The sequence below is a fragment of the Cherax quadricarinatus genome, chromosome 39 (genome assembly GCF_038502225.1).
Source record: "Cherax quadricarinatus isolate ZL_2023a chromosome 39, ASM3850222v1, whole genome shotgun sequence".
In the NCBI taxonomy this organism is placed as follows: Eukaryota; Metazoa; Arthropoda; class Malacostraca; order Decapoda; family Parastacidae; genus Cherax; species Cherax quadricarinatus.
In genome coordinates this window covers 31,567,115-31,584,614 of record NC_091330.1, presented here as the reverse complement: position 1 = coordinate 31,584,614, position 17,500 = coordinate 31,567,115, and the positions used below count along the sequence as shown (strand labels likewise).

General features: G+C 45.3%; 1 protein-coding gene across 4 annotated transcripts in view; it reads right to left on the bottom strand.

Moving 5' to 3' along the window:
* The window catches only part of LOC128696231 (protein scarlet-like), a 351,307-nt gene that overhangs the window by 238,844 nt on the left and 94,963 nt on the right, over window positions 1-17,500 (bottom strand). For all 4 annotated transcript variants that reach the window (XR_011392936.1, XM_070092551.1, XM_070092552.1 and 1 more), the window contains one exon: window positions 3,922-4,096. Coding sequence is in view for 3 of the 4 variants with exons in the window: in XM_070092551.1 (XP_069948652.1) it covers window positions 3,922-4,096 (175 nt within the window). In the remaining variant the exon portion in view is untranslated. The remainder of the gene's footprint in view (window positions 1-3,921; window positions 4,097-17,500) is intronic.

Genomic DNA, 17,500 nt, shown 5'->3' with positions numbered 1-17,500 from the left:
ACTTAAGCTGTAAACAGTGTAAATAACTTAAGCTGTAAACAGTGTAAATAACTTAAGCTGTAAACAGTGTAAATAACTTAAGCTGTAAACAGTGTAAATCAAAATTACATAAATTAAAAAAATAGAAAAAGTGCAAACTCATGGATATTTTAATGAAATGTAAATGATATATAAATAAGGATTGGGACACATATACACTAGTGTTTTGTTGGAGATTGTCTACACTGTCTTCCTCTGGAGGAGTAGGAGTTTTGTTGGAGATTGTCTACACTTTCTTCCTCTGGAGGAGTAGGAGTTTTGTTGGAGATTGTCTACACTCTCTTCCTCTGGAGGAGTAGGAGTTTTGTTGGAGATTGTCTACACTCTCTTCCTCTCAAGGGGTAGGAGTTTTGTTGGAGATTGTCTACACTGTCTTCCTCTGAAGGGTAGGAGTTTTGTTGGAGATTGTCTACACTGTCTTCCTCTGAAGGGTAGGAGTTTTGTTGGAGATTGTCTACACTGTCTTCCTCTGGAGGGGTAGGAGTTTTGTTGGAGATTGTCTATAGTTTCTTCCTCTGGAGGGGTAGGAGTTTTGTTGGAGATTGTCTACACTTTCTTCCTCTGGAGGGGTAGGAGTTTTGTTGGAGATTGTCTACACTTTCTTCTTCTGGAGGGGTAGGAGTTTTGTTGGAGATTATCTACACTTTCTTCTTCTGGAGGGGTAGGAGTTTTGTTGGAGATTATCTACACTTTCTTCTGGAGGGGGAGGAGTTTTGTTGGAGATTGTCTATACAGTGGTCCCTCGTTGTTCGTAATTAATCCGTTCCTTGAGCCGTTACTATAAACGAAATTTACGATTTACGAATCAATTTTCCCCATAAGAAATAATGTAAATACAATTAATCCGTTCCTGACACCCAGAAGTATTAAAACAAAAAAAAATTTAACATGAAATATGCATGTAGTACATAAACAATACAATGGGAAATGATGAATGAAACATTAACAGCATAACACTTACCTTTATTGGAGATTCTTCTTAGTGTATGGGAGACTGGAGGAGGAGAGAGATTGGATTGTTTACAGTTTGGAAGGGGAATCCCCTTCCATCAACACCTCAGGTACCATTTGCTTTTCTGTTATTGCTTCTCTTCTCTGTTTCTTAATGCCACTAGGACCACCTTGAGAGTCACTGGAGTCCTGTCTCACAAAATAACTGTGGAGAGAGCTCTGTTTCTGGCGTCTCTTTAACACTTCCCTAAAATGGCCCAAGACTTTGTCACTGTACATGTTGCCAACCTGGCTTGCAACAATCTTGTTAGGGTGATGTTTCTCCATAATGCTTTCCATCTTATCCCACATAGTAAAAATCTCTTTAATTTCTGAAGAAGGCACCTTCTTCCATCTCTCTTCCTCCTCCTCTGCAGCAAGATTCTGAGCTGCGATGTGTTGCTTCCTCTTGCAGCTCCTCAGTGGTGAGCTCTTCATTGTGGTCTTCCACCAATTCTTCCACATCCTCCAAACTCACATCCAACCCCATGGAACTTCCCAGTGCTACAATTGATTTTACAACAGACATAGGCTCATTAGGGTCAGTCCCAAATTCTTCAAAATCCCTCTTGTCGTCACAATCTGGCCACAATTTTCTCCAGGCAGAGTTCAAAGTCCTGGTAGTCACTCCCTCCCAAGCCATACCTATAAGGGTTATGCAGTGGAGGATGCTGAAGTGTTCTCTCCAAAATTCCCTTAGGGTCAAGTGAGTGTCTGTGGTCACAGTCAAGCACCTGTGAAACATTGCTTTTGTGTAGAGTTTTTTAAAGTTTGCAATAACCTGCAGGTCCATGGGTTGGAGGAGAGGAGTGGTATTCGGGGGCAAGAACTTTATTGTGATGAACCCAAACTCCTCGAAAATTAGGTCATCCAAGTTTGGAGGATGAGCAGGTGCATTGTCCATTACTAGCAGGCACTTGAGATCCAATTTCTTTTCCAGGAGATACTCCTTCACACTAGGGCCAAACACTTCATTAAACCACTCGACGAAAATTTCCCTCGTGACCCATGCCTTACTATTAGATTTCCAAAACACACACAATTTACTCTTCATAACATTGTTTTTCCTGAACACTCTGGGATTTTCAGAATGGTACACTAGTAATGGCTTCACTTTGAAATCCCCACTAGCATTAGCACAGAACATTAGCGTCAGCCTGTCTTTCATAGGCTTGTGTCTTGGCATTGCCTTTTCCTCTTGTGTAATGAAGGTCCTCTTTGGCATTTTCTTCCAAAAGAGGCCTGTTTCGTCACAATTGAACACTTGTTCAGGTTTCAGTCCTTCAGCCTCTATGTACTCCTGGAATTCATGCACATATTTTTCAGCCGCCTTGTGGTCCGAACTGGCAGCCTCACCATGCCTTACCACACTGTGTATGCCAGAACGGTTCTTAAATCTCTCAAACCAGCCTTTGCTGGCCTTAAATTCACTCACTTCACCACTGTTTGCAGGCAATTTCTTTACCAAATCTTCATGCAAGAGTATCTCCTGCTAATTGTTTCTCATTTATCCACAGCAATAATAACTTCTCAACCTCTTCCAGTACTGGTGATTTCATTTTTGTCAGCATAGTTACTCCCTTTGCAACAACAGCATCCTTTATTTCATTTTTCTTGGCCACTATGGAACATAAGGTTGTGTAGGGTTTCTTATGCATCCTGGACAGTTCGGCCACACTTGTACCACTTTCATATTGTTCAATGATGGTTTTCTTAAATTCAATCGTATTTCTCACCTTCTTTACTACAGGCTTGGCACTAGGAGCTTTCTTTGGAGCCATGGTAGCTTATTTAGTACTTGCAAGCACTAAAATAAATGGAATATTATGAAATATTTCGCTGGAGCACGTGAGGGGACCTTCGCTCACTGATAAACAATGCCAGACTGGCTGCCACCCTGGCTCACGCCGTGGGTACGCGTCCTGGACGAACTACGACTCGCAAGTCAACCTATGAAAAGCGAGTCCATGTTTATACGAAAATACCTCTATGATTGGCGAATTTTACGATTGCCGGGAACTACGAAAAGCGGGGGACCACTGTACTTTCTTCTTCTGGAGGGGTAGGAGTTTTGTTGGAGATTGTCTATACTTTCTTCTTCTGGAGGGGTAGGAGTTTTGTTGGAGATTTTCTACACTTTCTTCCTCTGGAGGGGTAGGAGTTTTGTTGGAGATTGTCTACACTTTCTTCTTCTGGAGGGGGAGGAGTTTTGTTGGACATTGTCTACACTTTCTTCTTCTGGAGGGGTAGGAGTTTTGTTGGAGATTTTCTACACTTTCTTCCTCTGGAGGGGTAGGAGTTTTGTTGGAGATTGTCTACACTTTCTTCCTCTGGAGGGGTAGGAGTTTTGTTGGAGATTGTCTACACTTTCTTCCTCTGGAGGGGTAGGAGTTTTGTTGGAGATTGTCTACACTTTCTTCCTCTGGAGGGGTAGGAGTTTTGTTGGAGATTGTCTACACTTTCTTCTTCTGGAGGGGTAGGAGTTTTGTTGGAGATTGTCTACACTTTCTTCCTCTGGAGGGGTAGGAGTTTTGTTGGAGATTGTCTACACTTTCTTCCTCTGGAGGGGTAGGAGTTTTGTTGGAGATTGTCTACACTTTCTTCCTCTGGAGGGGTAGCGATGGGAGGAGGTGGGGGAACACTCTCCTGTATAAACACATTGGTTTATCAATGTGTCTCTCTGACTTTGGTTTTTACCTTTGATTACCGTGGTACACTTATATTTCAAACTCTTGTACATAGTGTACAAAAGTGTATATACCTATATTCATACTTGATGAAGGATAATACGACCAGGTTAACAGGCCATTATTACCTGAGTGCATAATAAGTGTCCTAAAATGAATGTTATTTGTAACTAACAAATGAATTCATACTGATATTCAACATTACCATTGTTGAGGACTCTCTTGAAGGGTCTCTGGTGTTGTGTGTCTCGAAACCAGCGTCGTCTTTGAGGCACATACACGCTGAGGTCTCGCCAGGTGAGTGTGATGCCCTCATCGCTGGGTTTCCAGGTACCATAGCCCAGGCTCGACTGCTTACCTAGGTTCAGTCTTGTGTCCTCCTGGGTAAAGGTAACGAGAGGGATGTTAAAAGTGGCTTATCTGTCTTCATGGGGGAAGTTGGAGTGTGTTATCTGTCTTCATTGGGAAAGTTGGAGTGTGTTATCTGTCTTCATGGAGGAAGTTGGAGTGTGTTATCTGTCTTCATGGGGGAAGTTGGAGTGTGTTATCTGTCTTCATTGGGAAAGTTGGAGTGTGTTATCTGTCTTCATGGGGGAAGTTGGAGTGTATTATCTGTCTTCATGGGGGAAGTTGGAGTGTGTTATCTGTCTTCATGGGGGAAGTTGGAGTGTGTTATCTGTCTTCATGGGGGAAGTTGGAGTGTGTTATCTGTCTTCATGGGGGAAGTTGGAGTGTGTTATCTGTCTTCATGGGGGAAGTTGGAGTGTGTTATCTGTCTTCATGGGGGAAGTTGGAGTGTGTTATCTGTCTTCATGGGGGAAGTTGGAGTGTGTTATCTGTCTTCATGGGGGAAGTTGGAGTGTATTATCTGTCTTCATGGGGGAAGTTGGAGTATGCTATCTGTCTTCATGGGGGAAGTTGGAGTGTGCTATCTGTCTTCATGGGGGAAGTTGGAGTGTGCTATCTGTCTTCATGGGGGAAGTTGGAGTGTGCTATCTGTCTTCATGGGGGAAGTTGGAATGTGCTATCTGTCTTCATGGGGGAAGTTGGAGTGTGCTATCTGTCTTCATGGGGGAAGTTGGAGTGTGCTATCTGTCTTCATGGGGGAAGTTGGAGTGTGCTATCTGTCTTCATGGGGGAAGTTGGAGTGTGCTATCTGTCTTCATGGGGGAAGTTGGAGTGTGCTATCTGTCTTCATGGGGGAAGTTGGAGTGTGCTATCTGTCTTCATGGGGGAAGTTGGATGATAATGGGAGTCAGGATGGAACATTTCAACTTCGGTGTTTCGGCACCGCTGTATCGGCACCGCTGTTTTAGAGCCACTGTTTCAGTGCCACTGTTTCAGAGCCACTGTTTCAGTGCCACTGTTTCAGTGCCACTGTTTCAGCGCCACTGTTTCAGTGCCACTGTTTCAGAGCCACTGTTTCGGCGCCACTGTTTCAGCGCTACCATAGTTTCAAGACTCATGTCAATATAATATGGAAAAGAAACATTTACTTTGAACAATGATTTGTTGAATCACATAATAAAAAAATGGGTTTATTTAAATTAAAATCATTATGTAAAATCGTCTAAACCAGTCAGGCATAGTTAGGGTAGTATAGGTTAGGTTAGGTTAGGTTAGGTTAGGTTAGGTTAGGTTAGGTTAGGTTAGCTTAGGTAAGGTTAGCTTAGGTAAGGTTAGGTTAGGTTAGGTTAAGTAATGTTAGGTTAGGTTAGGTTAGGTTAAGTTAGGCTAGGTTAGGTTTGCTAAAGTTATGCTAATTTGATAAAACTGCACGCAGGCAGAGTACCTGCGTGCAATTTCAATGAACGGACCTGCCCTTAAATCTCCACTCTCTGGAAAGACGTAGAATGAGGGGAGATATCAATGAAGTGTATAAGTGGATGACGGGCTTAAACAAAGGAGATATTAATAAAGTACTGAGGGTGTCAAACCAGGTAAGAACCAGGAATAATGGATTTAAGTTGGATAAATTTAGATTTAGAAAAGACATAGGTAAGTACTGGTTTTCTAACAGAGTTGTAGATGCGTGGAACAGTCTTCCCAGTAGGATGATAAAGGCTAGGACCTTGGGCAGCTTTAAGAGGAGATTGGACAAAAATATGAATAGGAGGGACTGGGTTTGATTGGTGTCATTGGGTACGGGAGTTAATTTTTGGGCTGCTTTGGGTAGAGGTCATTTTGATAAGGACCTGCCTTGTATGGGGCAGTAGGTCTTCTGTAGTGTTCTTATGTTCTTATGTTCTTATGTCTGAGCTGCTCAGGGTGAACACAAGGTCCAGTCTTACTGGTTCATCCTCCCCTCTCTCTCTGGTAGTATCCTTAACATGTTGATACATGAGGTTTTCCAGTACCACATCCATCATCTTGGCTCTCCATGTTTCGGAACCCCCGTGTGGCTCCAGGTTTTCCTAATCGACCTCCCTGTGATTGAAATCGCCCATAACCAGTAACTTACTCTGCTCGAGTGAGCTCTCCTTGCCACCTCAGCCAGTGCGTCCACCATTGTTCTGTTACTCTCTTCAAATTCCTCTCTTGGCCTCCTGCAGTTCTGTGGTGGATTATACATCACTACAATGACTATCTTGTGCTCCCCAGAGTGAAGTGTACCTACTATGTATTCTCTTCCTCCAATCTCGTCCATGCCTCCCATTTCCTCGAATTTCCATCGGTGTTTTACGACCTCTGTTTTACGACCTCCCCCTTCTGCTCCTGTCTTTCCTCAGGATCTGATACCCTGGTGGGAAGATTGCATCTGTTATTGTCTCAGTGAGTTTCGTTTCTGTGACTGCTATGATGTCTGGGGACTTCTCATTGATTCTTTCATGCCACTCTCATATTCGTTAGTTATTCCATCTGCATTCATGTACCAAACCTTCAACTTCTGTTCCAAAACTGTGGTCCTGGGAGGATATTGGTGTTGGGAGAGCAGGAGCCCTGGCAGAGGTCTATGAGGGGTTGTGGTGGGGCAAAGTACCCATAGGGGGTTGCTGTAGGTTTGGGGTTTGTGGTGTGGGGGGTGGGGACAGAGGGATCAGTGTGTGATTGTTGGCTTAGATTGTTCAGTCGCTTTGGGGTTGTCGTGGTTGGAGTCCTTCTGTAGGTGTTTCTGGGAAGTGTGTTTGCCCTTCCACCTGTGTCTGGGTTATTCTGCTTCTCTTTGTTGCTTCCTCCCATTCCTCCTTTCGTTTTTGCGCTCTCTCTTTCAGTATCCTCCTTTCCACTTGCGTTCTGTCTCTGTCGAGGTATACACTCTGGAATTCCAGTTTGTCTCTCAGTCGGCTTTCTCCTGCAGGATCATGGTTCGAGTTGATTCTGCCCTGAAAGTTATTTTGAGAGGCCGCTTCCTTCTCCTTGCGAACCACCCAATTCTCCGAAAATTTGCCACCTGGGTCATGTCGCCCTCGCCTATTGCCTTCATGATACCTTCAATCGATTTTATCTCCTCCTGTTTTCTTTCCTCGTAAGTTTCTTCTTCGGCTTCCTGGAGCCCATAGACAAAAACTGATCTCTCCCTTTCTTCCTCCCACTGTGTCTCCTATTGCATCCTCTGAGGTGTTCTAGTTCCTTCCCTTGGAGCGTTACTTCCTTCAATCCCTTCCCTAGCTGAGGCCCCATTGTTCATTGGTCTGTCTTTCCTGCTCAGCTGTTCCTGTTCCCTGCAGGAGTCTAGTACCGTCCCTGCATACATCCTAGCTCCTTCAATGTCTCCCGACCTCTCATTTGTTCCTAGTGTGCTCCTTGTTTTTGCCTTGACCCCGTGTGGGTCTATGTGTGTGTGTGTGCGTGTGTGTGTGTGTGTGTGTGTGTGTGTGTGTGTGTGTGTGTGTGTGTGTGTGTGTGTGTGTGTGTGTGTGTGTGTGTGTGTGTGTGGGTTTCTGTGTGTGTGTGTGTGTGTGTGTGTGTGTGTGTGTGTGTGTGTGTGTGTGTGTGTGTGTGTGTGTGTGTGTGTGTGTGAGTGTGAGTGCGTGTGTGCTCGTCTATTTGTGGTAGCAGGTCGATTCACAGCTCCTGACCCCTCATGTGTGTGTGTGTACTCACCTATTTGTGGTTGCAGGGGTCGAGTCATAGCTCCTGATCCCGCCTCTTCACTGATCGTTACTAGGTCACTCTCTCCCTGCTCCATGACCTCTATCAAATCTCGTCTTAAAACTATGTATGGTTCCTGCCGCCACCATGTCACTTTCCAGATTGTTCCACTTCTTGACAACTCTGTGACTTAAGAAATACTTCCCAACATACCTTTGACCCATCTGAGTCTTCAACTTCCAACTGCGACTCCTTATTTGTTTGTCCCATCTCTGGAACATCCTGTCTTTGTCCACTTTGTCAATTCCTTGCAGTATTTTATATGTCGTTATCATATCTCCACTAACCCTCCTCTCCTCCAGTGTCGTCAGGCCAATTTCCCTTAACCTTTCTTCATAGTACATCCCCCTTAGCTCGGGAACCAATCTTCTTGCAGACCTTTGCTCTTTCTCTAATTTCTAGAAGTGTATGACCAAGTGTGGGTTTCAGACTGGTGCTGCATACTCCAGTATGAGCCTGACGTACACGGTGTACAAAGTCTTGAACCATTCCTTACTGAGGTATCTGAAAGCTATTCTCAGGTTTGCCAGGCGCCCATTTGCTGCAACAGTTATCTGGTTGATGTGCGCCTCAGAAGATGTGCTGGGTATTATGCTAACTCCAAGATCCTTTTCCTTGAGTGAGGTTTGCAGTCTTTGGCCACCTAGACTGTACTCTGTCTGCGGTCTTCTTTGCCCTTCCCCGATCTTCATGACTTTGCATTTGGCAGGCTTAAAGCCTGGTGTGCGTGTGTGTGTACTCACCTATTTGTACTCACCTATTTGTGGTTGCAGGGGTCGAGTCTTAGCTCCTGGCCCCGCCTCTTCACCGGTTGATACTGGGCCCTCTCTCTCCCCGCTCCATGAGCTTTATCAAACCTCGTCTTAAAACTGTGTATGGTTCCTGCCTCCACTACGTCATTTTCTAGGCTATTCCACTGCCTTACAACTCTATGACTGAAGAAATACTTCCTAATATCTCTCTGACTCATTTGTGTCTTCAACTTCCAATTGTGGCCTCTTGTTTCTGTGTCCCCTCCCTGGAACATCCTGTCTTTGTCCACCTTGTCTATTCCACGCAGTATTTTATATGTCGTTATCATGTCTCCCCTGACCCTCCTGTCGTCCAGTGTCGTCAGGCCGATTTCCCTTAATCTTTCTTCATAGGACATTCCCCTTAGCTCTGGAACTAACCTAGTGGCAAACCTTTGTACTTTCTCTAGTTTCTTTACGTGATTTATCAAGTGCGGGTTCCAAACAGGTGCTGCATACTCCAGTATGGGCCTGACATACACGGTGTACAGTGTCTTGAACGATTCCTTACTAAGGTATCGGAATGCTGTTCTCAGGTTTGCCAGGCGCCCATATGCTGCAGCAGTTATATGATTGATGTGTGCTTCCGGAGACATGCTCTGTGTTATACTCACCCCAAGATCTTTCTCCTTGAGTGAGGTTTGCAGTCTTTGGCCACCTAGCCTATACTCTGTCTGTGGTCTTCTGTGCCCTTCCCCTATCTTCATGATTTTACATTTGGCAGGATTAAATTCGAGAAGCCATTTGCTGGACCAGGTGTCCAGTCTGTCCAGGTCTCTTTGAAGTCCTGCCTGGTCCTCATCAGATTTAATTCTCCTCATTAACTTCACATCATCTGCAAACAGGGACACTTCTGAGTCTAACCCTTCCATCATGTCGTTCACATATACCAAAAATAGCACTGGTCTTAGGACCGACCCCTGTGGGACCCCGCTCGTCACAGGTGCAAACTGTGATACATCATTACGTACCATGACTCGTTGTTGCCTCCCTGTCAGGTATTCTCTAATCCATTGCAGTGCCCTTCCTGTTATATGCGCCTGATGCTCTAGCTTCTGCACTAATCTCTTGTTAGGAACTGTGTCAAAGGCCTTCTTGCAGTCCAAGAAGATGCAATCAACCCACCCCTCTCTCTCGTGTCTTACTTCTGTTATTTTATCATAAAACTCCAGAAGGTTTGTGACACAGGATTTGCCTTCCATGAATCCGTGCTGGTTGGCATTTATACTCTTGTTCCGTTCCAGGTGCTCCACCACTCTCCTCCTGGTAATCTTCTCCATAACTTTGCATACTATACACGTCAATGACACAGGTCTATAGTTCAGTGCCTCTTTTCTGTCTCCTTTTATAACAATGGGAACTACATTTGCCGTCTTCCATACCTCAGGTAGTTGCCCAGTTTCCAGGGACGTGTTGAAGATTGTGGTAAGTGGCACGCACAACATATCTGCTCCCTCTCTAAGGACCCACGGGGAGATGTTGTCCGGTCCCATTGCCTTTGAGGTATCGATGTCCCTTAGCAGTTTCTTCACCTCCTCCTCATCTGTATGTATGTCGTCCAACACTTGTTGGTGTATTCCTTGCTGGTGTCTCCATCTGATCTGTCCCCCCAGAGTCCTTCCTGTCTCTACTGTAAATACTTCCTTAAATCTCGTGTTGAGCTCCTCACATACCTCTTGATCGTTTCTTGTGAGTTCTCCACCTTCTTTCGTCAGCCTTATCACCTGGTCCTTGACTGTTGTCTTCCTCCTAATGTGGCTATACAGCAGTTTCGGGTCAGATTTGACTTTCGATGCTATGTCGTTTTCATACTGTCGCTGGGCCTCCCTCCTTATCTGTGCATACTCGTTTCTGGCTCTTCTACTAATCTCCTTGTTTTCCTGGGTCCTATGCCTCCTGTACCTTTTCCATTCTCTGTTGCACTTAGTTTTTGCCTCCCTACACCTTCGGGTAAACCAAGGACTCGTTTTGGTCTTCCTATTATTTCTGTTTCCCTTGGGAACAAACCTTTCCTCTGCCTCCTTGCACTTTGTTGCCACATATTCCATCATCTTGTTTACTGATTTTCCTACCATATCTCTGTCCCACTGAACCTCCTGCAGGAAGTTTCTCATACCTGTGTAGTCCCCCCTTTTATAGTTTGGCCTGTCCCCTTCAGTTCCTTTTACCTTCTCCACTTGTAACTCTACTATATAATCAAAACTCAGAACCACGTGATCGCTAGCTCCAAGGGGCCTCTCGTAAGTGATGTCCTCAATGTCTGAACTGCTCAGGGTGAACACAAGATCCAGTCTTGCTGGCTCATCCTCCCCTCTCTCTCTGGTTGTGTCCCTGACATGTTGATGCATGAGGTTTTCAAGTACCACATCCATCATCTTGGCTCTCCATGTTTCGGGACCCCCATGTGGCTCCAGGTTTTCCCAGTCGATCTCCCTGTGGTTGAAATCGCCCATTACCAGTAACTTTGCTCTGCTTGAGTGAGCTCTTCTTGCCACCTCAGCCAGTGTGTCCACCATCACCCTGTTGTTTTCTTCGTACTCCTCCTGCAGTTTTGTGGTGGGTTATACATCACTCCAATGACTACTTTATGTTCTCCGGACTGAATTGTACCTACAATGTAGTCACTTTCTCCAATCATGTCCATGCCTTCCATTTCCTCAAATCACCATCGGTGTTTTATGAGCAGTGCAACCCCTCCTCCCCCTCTACTCTTTCTATCTTTCCTCAGGATCTGATATCCCGTTGGGAAGATTGTGTCTGTTATTGTCTCAGCGAGTTTTGTTTCTGTGACTGCTATGATGTCTGGGGATTTTTCACTGATTCTTTCGTTCCACTCCTCATGTTTATTCGTTATTCCATCCGCGTTTGTGTACCAAACTTTCAGTTTCTTTTCTATCATTGTGGTCATGCAAGAATATTGGGGTTGGGGGAGCGAGAGCCATGTTGGGGGCCTATATGGGGCTGTGGTGTAGGTGGGGTTTGTGATGATGGGGGTGGGGTCAGAATGCCCATAAGGGACAGCTGTTGGGGTGAGGTTTGTGATATGGGGGTTGGTGGCAGAGGGAACAGTGAGTGGGTTGTAGTATAGGTTGTTCAGTTGTGTTGGGAATGTCGCGATTGGAGTCTTTTGGTGGGAGATTCTGTGGGGTGTGTTTGCCATTCCTCCTGTGTCTGGGTCCTGCTCATCTTCGTCATTGCCTCTCGTTCCTCCTTGCGTCTCTGTACCCTCTCTTTCAGTGTAGTCCTTTCTTCTTGTGTTCTGTCACGGTCGAGGTATACTCTCTGGTACCCCTGTTTGTCCCTCAGTCTTGCTTTCTCTTGCAGAATCCTGGTTCGAACTGATTCTTCCTTGAAAGTTACTTCACAGGCCGTATCCTTCCACTCACAAACCACCCAATTCTCTGAAAATTTGTCACCTGGGTCATATCGCCCTCACCTATTGTTTTCATGATGCCTTCAATCATTTTTTTCTCCTCCTGCTTTATTTCTTCAAAGTTGTACCCCTTGGCATCTTGGAGCCCGTACACAAAAACTGACCTCGCCCTTTCCTCCTCCCACTGAGTCTCCATCTGCTTCCTCTGAGGCATTTTATTTCCTTCCATTGACATGTTCTTGCCTTCAGTCCCTGTCATATCTGAAACTTCTATTCTCAGTGAACTGTCTTTCATGACCAGCTGTCCCTTGCTACTACAGTTGGCTGTTAGAATCTCTGCATATAGCATACCTTCATTGTCTTCGGACCTCTCATTTGATCTTAGTGTGCTCCTCGTCTTTTCCCTGGCCCCACGTGGGTCTGATAGGGCCTTCGCATACGGCATGTCTCCGTTGTTGGTTACTGTCCCCTTGTCTGCACCTGACATTGAATTTCCTGATGTCACATCTGAATTGTCATTTGTCTGTCTAATCTGTTTCAGGCTTTGCAGTTTCTCTTCTAAGCACTTTATCCTAGCTTCTGCTACTATGACCTGTACTTCCCACTTCCTGCACTCTTCAGCTATCCGCTCCTCCATTTCCTTACCAAGCTCTACTATCTTCCTTCCCCACTCTTCCTCCCTTTTTTGGAGCTCTAACTCCCAGTCTTTCCTCCCTGGTTCGTCTACCAGATCTCTGGTTTTCCATCCTCTAGGGCCACCCAGAAAGGGTAGAAAGAGGGAGAGAGAGGAGAGAGAAAGGGTAGAAAGAGGGAGAGAGAGGAGAGAGTATGGGGGTGAGGGATAAGACCAAGGGGGAGAGAGAGAGAAATGTGAGAGGGGAGAGAAAGGGTAGAGAGAGGGAGAAAGAGAGGGAGAGAGAGAGAGAGAGGGAGAAAGGAGGGTGAGGGAAAAGGCTATGAGAGAGAGAAATGTGAGGGAGGGGTAGAAATATAGAAAAAGAGAGATGGAGAGAGAAGCCTATAGAGAGAGAAGAGGGTGAGGGATAGGTTTATGGGAGTGAGGGAGAGAGGGAGAGAGAGAGAGAGAGAGAAAGAGAGAGAGAGAGCGAGCGCGAGAGAGCGAGCGAGAGAGAGAGAGAGAGAGAGAGAGAGAGAGAGAGAGAGAGAGAGAGAGAGAGAGAGAGAGAGAGAGAGAAAGAGAGAGTAGGGGGAAGGGGAGGGAAAAAGGCTATGAGAGAGAGAAACGCGAGGGAGGGGTAGAGAGAAAGATAGGAGGGAGGAGGGAGTGAAGGCAAGAGCGGGGGAGGGGAAAGGTCTGTGGGGAAGGGAAAGGTGTGTGCGGGGGTGAGGGGACGCAGTCAAATTCCAAGGATCAGCTGTGTGAATGAGTGGGTGTGTGTACTCACCTAGTTATGGTTTCAGGGGTCGAGACTAAGCTCCTGGCCCCGAGTGTGTATGTGTGTGTGCACGTGTGTGTGTGAGCACGTCAGTTGTTTATATGTCCCAGAAATACAATTCACCTCTGTGTATCCGTAATACTAATAAGATACCATTAACACTGAGAGTAATTCTAATAATTATAGTACTAGCGTGTGTTAATGAGTCTTTCTTTCACCCAGTTATGTACTACCTTTTACTACATGTGTACCCAATACTTGCTTCTCAGATTGTACTGTCTTTGTGTCCTAAAACATTATCTCTCGAAACTGTTGTCAGGGCTGTAGTCCCATTAGCCAAGACTTAATCCTCCTGCCTATTCCTTGCTCCTACCAATTTTATCTTCCTACTACTGCTAGGTGTTGTGTGTATGATAATTGCTCTGGAGCAGGGTTTGTGATAGCCAGCTACCAGTGATCGTAGGGCCGGCTCTACCACTCAAAACTTCCCGCCAACCACAAACAGGTGATTTGTACGTTACTCCTCAGAGGGGACGTCCATCCAGATACCTGATGTACGATGCTCGCTGTACGATGCTCTCTGTACGATGACTCGTGCACGTCGCCCTTCCGCCTCTGACTTCTTCAGCTATTCTTTTCTCGTTGCCCTTTTGAGTCCTCATTTACCAGACTTATCACTTGTATACTGCTACTTTTATAATTTACACTTCACTTTTGGTAAGTACACTTCTTATTTGTGATGACACCCAACCTGTTATGGCGGCGCTACTTCCTCAGGCCTACTGCTGCCACCTTCTCTGATTATATATATTTATGTATATGTATGTATATATATATAAATATATATATATATATATATATATATATATATATATATATATATATATATATATATATATATATATATATATATATATATATATATATATATATATATCCCCTTTCTGGCTAGCTTGTTCACGCTGGCTGTGTGCTACATCACAGTTTCTCGTTAGCCAACCACTCTTAATTCTATTTGATCTTTTCTCTTTAGTCACTCGCTTTGTACTTTGTATATATGTAACAGTGTGGCAACAAGTGCCAAATAGGCCTCAACGAACTGGCACTTTGAAATTTTGTTGTATAATTTCAGGCTTTCTCTCGCCTTTACTTTATTTTTTTTGCTAATACTTTGGTTATCACTTGTAGGGTTGTTCACTGACGTTGTCACTAACACTGGTTGCTTCTAGCTACTAAAGCACGCCCTAAAAGCACTAAGATTCTCGGAGCCAGGCGCTTGTGACCAACTACACTACGTGTGTGTGTGTGTGTACTCACCTATTTGTACTCACCTATTTGTGGTTGCAGGGGTCGAGTCACAGCTCCTGGCCCCGCCTCTTCGCTGATTGCTACTAGGTCCTCTCTCTACCTGCCCCATGAGCTCTACCATACCTCGCCATAAAACTATGTATGGTTCCCTCCTCCACTACGTCAATTTCTAGGCTATTCCACGGCCTGACTACTCTATGACTGAAGAAATACTTCCTAACATCCCTTTGATTCATATGAGTCTTCAACTTCCAATTGTGACCTCTTGTGTCTGTGTCCCTTCTCTGGAACATCCCGTCTTTGTCCACCTTGTCTATTCCGTGCAGTATTTTATATGTCGTTATCATGTCTCCCCTGACCCTCCTGTCCTCCAGTGTCGTCAGGCCGATTTCCCTCAACCTTTCTTCGTAGGACAATCCCCGTAGCCCTGGGACTAGTCTTGTTGCAAACCTTTGCACTTTCTCTAATTTCTTGACGTGCTTGACTAGGTGTGGATTCCAAACTGGTGCTGCATACTCCAGTATGGGCCTGACGTAAATGGCATACAGAGTCTTAAACGAATCCTTACTGAGGTATCGGAATGCTATCCGTAGGTTTGCCAGGTGCCCGTATGCTGCAGCAGTTATCTGATTGATGTGCGCCTCAGGAGATATGCTCGGTGTTATGCTCACCCCCAGATCGTTTTCCTTGAGTGAGGTTCGCAGTCTTTGGCCATCTAAACTATATTGTGTCTGCGGTCTTCTTTGCCCTTCCCCAATCTTCATGACTTTGCATTTGGCAGGGTTAAATTCAAGGAGCCAGTTGCTGGACCAGGCTTGTAGCCTGTCCAGGTCTCTTTGTAGTCCTGCCTGATCCTCGTCCGTTTTGATTCTTCTCATTAACTTCGCATCATCTGCGAACAAGGACACTTCTGAGTCTATCCCTTCCGTTATGTCGTTCACATATATCAAGAACAGCACAGGTCCTAGGACTGACCCCTGTGGAACCCCGCTTGTCACAGGCGCCCACTCTGACACCTCGTCGCGTACCATGACACGTTGTTGCCTCCCTGTCAGGTATTCTCTGATCCATTGCAGTGCCTTTCCTGTTATGTGTGCCTGATCCTCTAGCTTTTGCAGTAACCTCGTGTGAGGAACTGTGTCGAAGGCCTTCTTGCAGTCCAAAAATATGCAGTCGATCCACCCCTCTCTCTCTTGTCTTACTTCTGTCACCTGTCATAAAACTCTAGTAGGTTTGTGACACAGGATTTTCCTTCCCTGAAACCGTGCTGGTTGTCAATTATACACTTGTTTCTTTCCAGGTGCCCCACCACTCTCCTCCTGATGATCTTCTCCATGACCTTGCATACTATACACGTTAGTGATACAGGTCTGTAGTTTAGTGCCTCATGTCTGTCTCCCTTTTTAAAAATTGGGACTACATTTGCCATTTTCCATACCTCAGGGAGTTGCCCAGTTTCAAATGATGTGTTGAAGATCTTTGTTAATGGCTCACACAATATCTCTGCTCCCTCTTTAAGGACCCATGGAGAGATGTTGTCTGGTCCCACCGCCTTTGAGGTGTCAAGTTCGCATAGCAGCTTCTTCACCTCCTCCTTGGTTATATGTTCCTCATCCAGCACTTGCTGGTGTACCACCCTGTTCTGATTTCCTGGAATCCTACTGCTTTCCACTGAAAATACCTCTTTAAATCTTGTGTTGAGCTCCTGACATACCTCTTGGTCGTTTCTTGTGAATTCCCCATCACCCTTCCTCAGTCTGATTACCTGGTCCTTGACTGTTGTTTTCCTCCTGATGTGGCTGTACAACAGCTTCGGGTCAGTCTTTACTTTTGATGCTATGTCATTTTCATATTGTCTCTGAGCCTCCCTTCTTATCTGTGCATATTCGTTTCTGGCTCTTCGGCTGATTTCTTTATTTTCCTGAGTTCTCTGTCTTCTGTACCTTTTCCATTCTTTAGTACACCTAGTTTTTGCCTCCCTACACCTTTGGGTGAACCAAGGACTCGTTCTGTTCTTCCCATTATTTCTGTTTCCCTTGGGAACAAACCTCTCCTCTGCCTCCTTGCATTTTGTTGCTACATAGTCCATCATTTCTTGTACTGGTTTTCCTGTCAGTTCCCTCTCCCACTGAATGTCTTGAAGGAAGTTCCTCATGCCTGAGTAGTTCCCCTTTTTGTAGTTTGGGTTTTCCCAGCCTATTCCTGCTACTCTCTCCACTTGGAGCTCAACTATGTAGTCGATGCACAGAACCACATGATCACTAGCTCCCAGGGGCCTTTCATACATGATACCCTTGATGTCCGAACTACTCATGGTGAATACAAGGTCCAGCCTTGCTGGTTCATCCTCTCCTCTCTCTCTGGTAGTGTCTCTAACATGTTGATGCATGAGGTTTTCCAGTACCACATCCATCATCTTGGCTCTCTATGTTTCGGGACCCCCATGGGGCTCCAGGTTTTCCCAGTCAATCTCCTTGTGATTGAAATCACCCATAACTAGTAACTTTGCTCCCCCCATGTGTGCTCTCCTGGCCACCTCGGCTAGTGTGTCGATCATTGCTCTGTTGCTCTCATCGTATTCTTCTCTTGGCCTCCTGCAGTTCTGTGGTGGGTTGTACATTACTGCAATTATCACCTTATGTCCCTCAGACTGGATTGTTCCTACTAAGTAGTCCGTTTCGCCCATGCCATCCATTCCTTCCATTTTCTCAAAATCCCACTGGTTTTTAATGAGCAGTGCAACTCCTCCTCCCCCTCTCCTCCCTCTGTCTTTCCTGAGGATTTGGTATCCGGATGGAAAGATTGAATCTGTTATTATTCTGG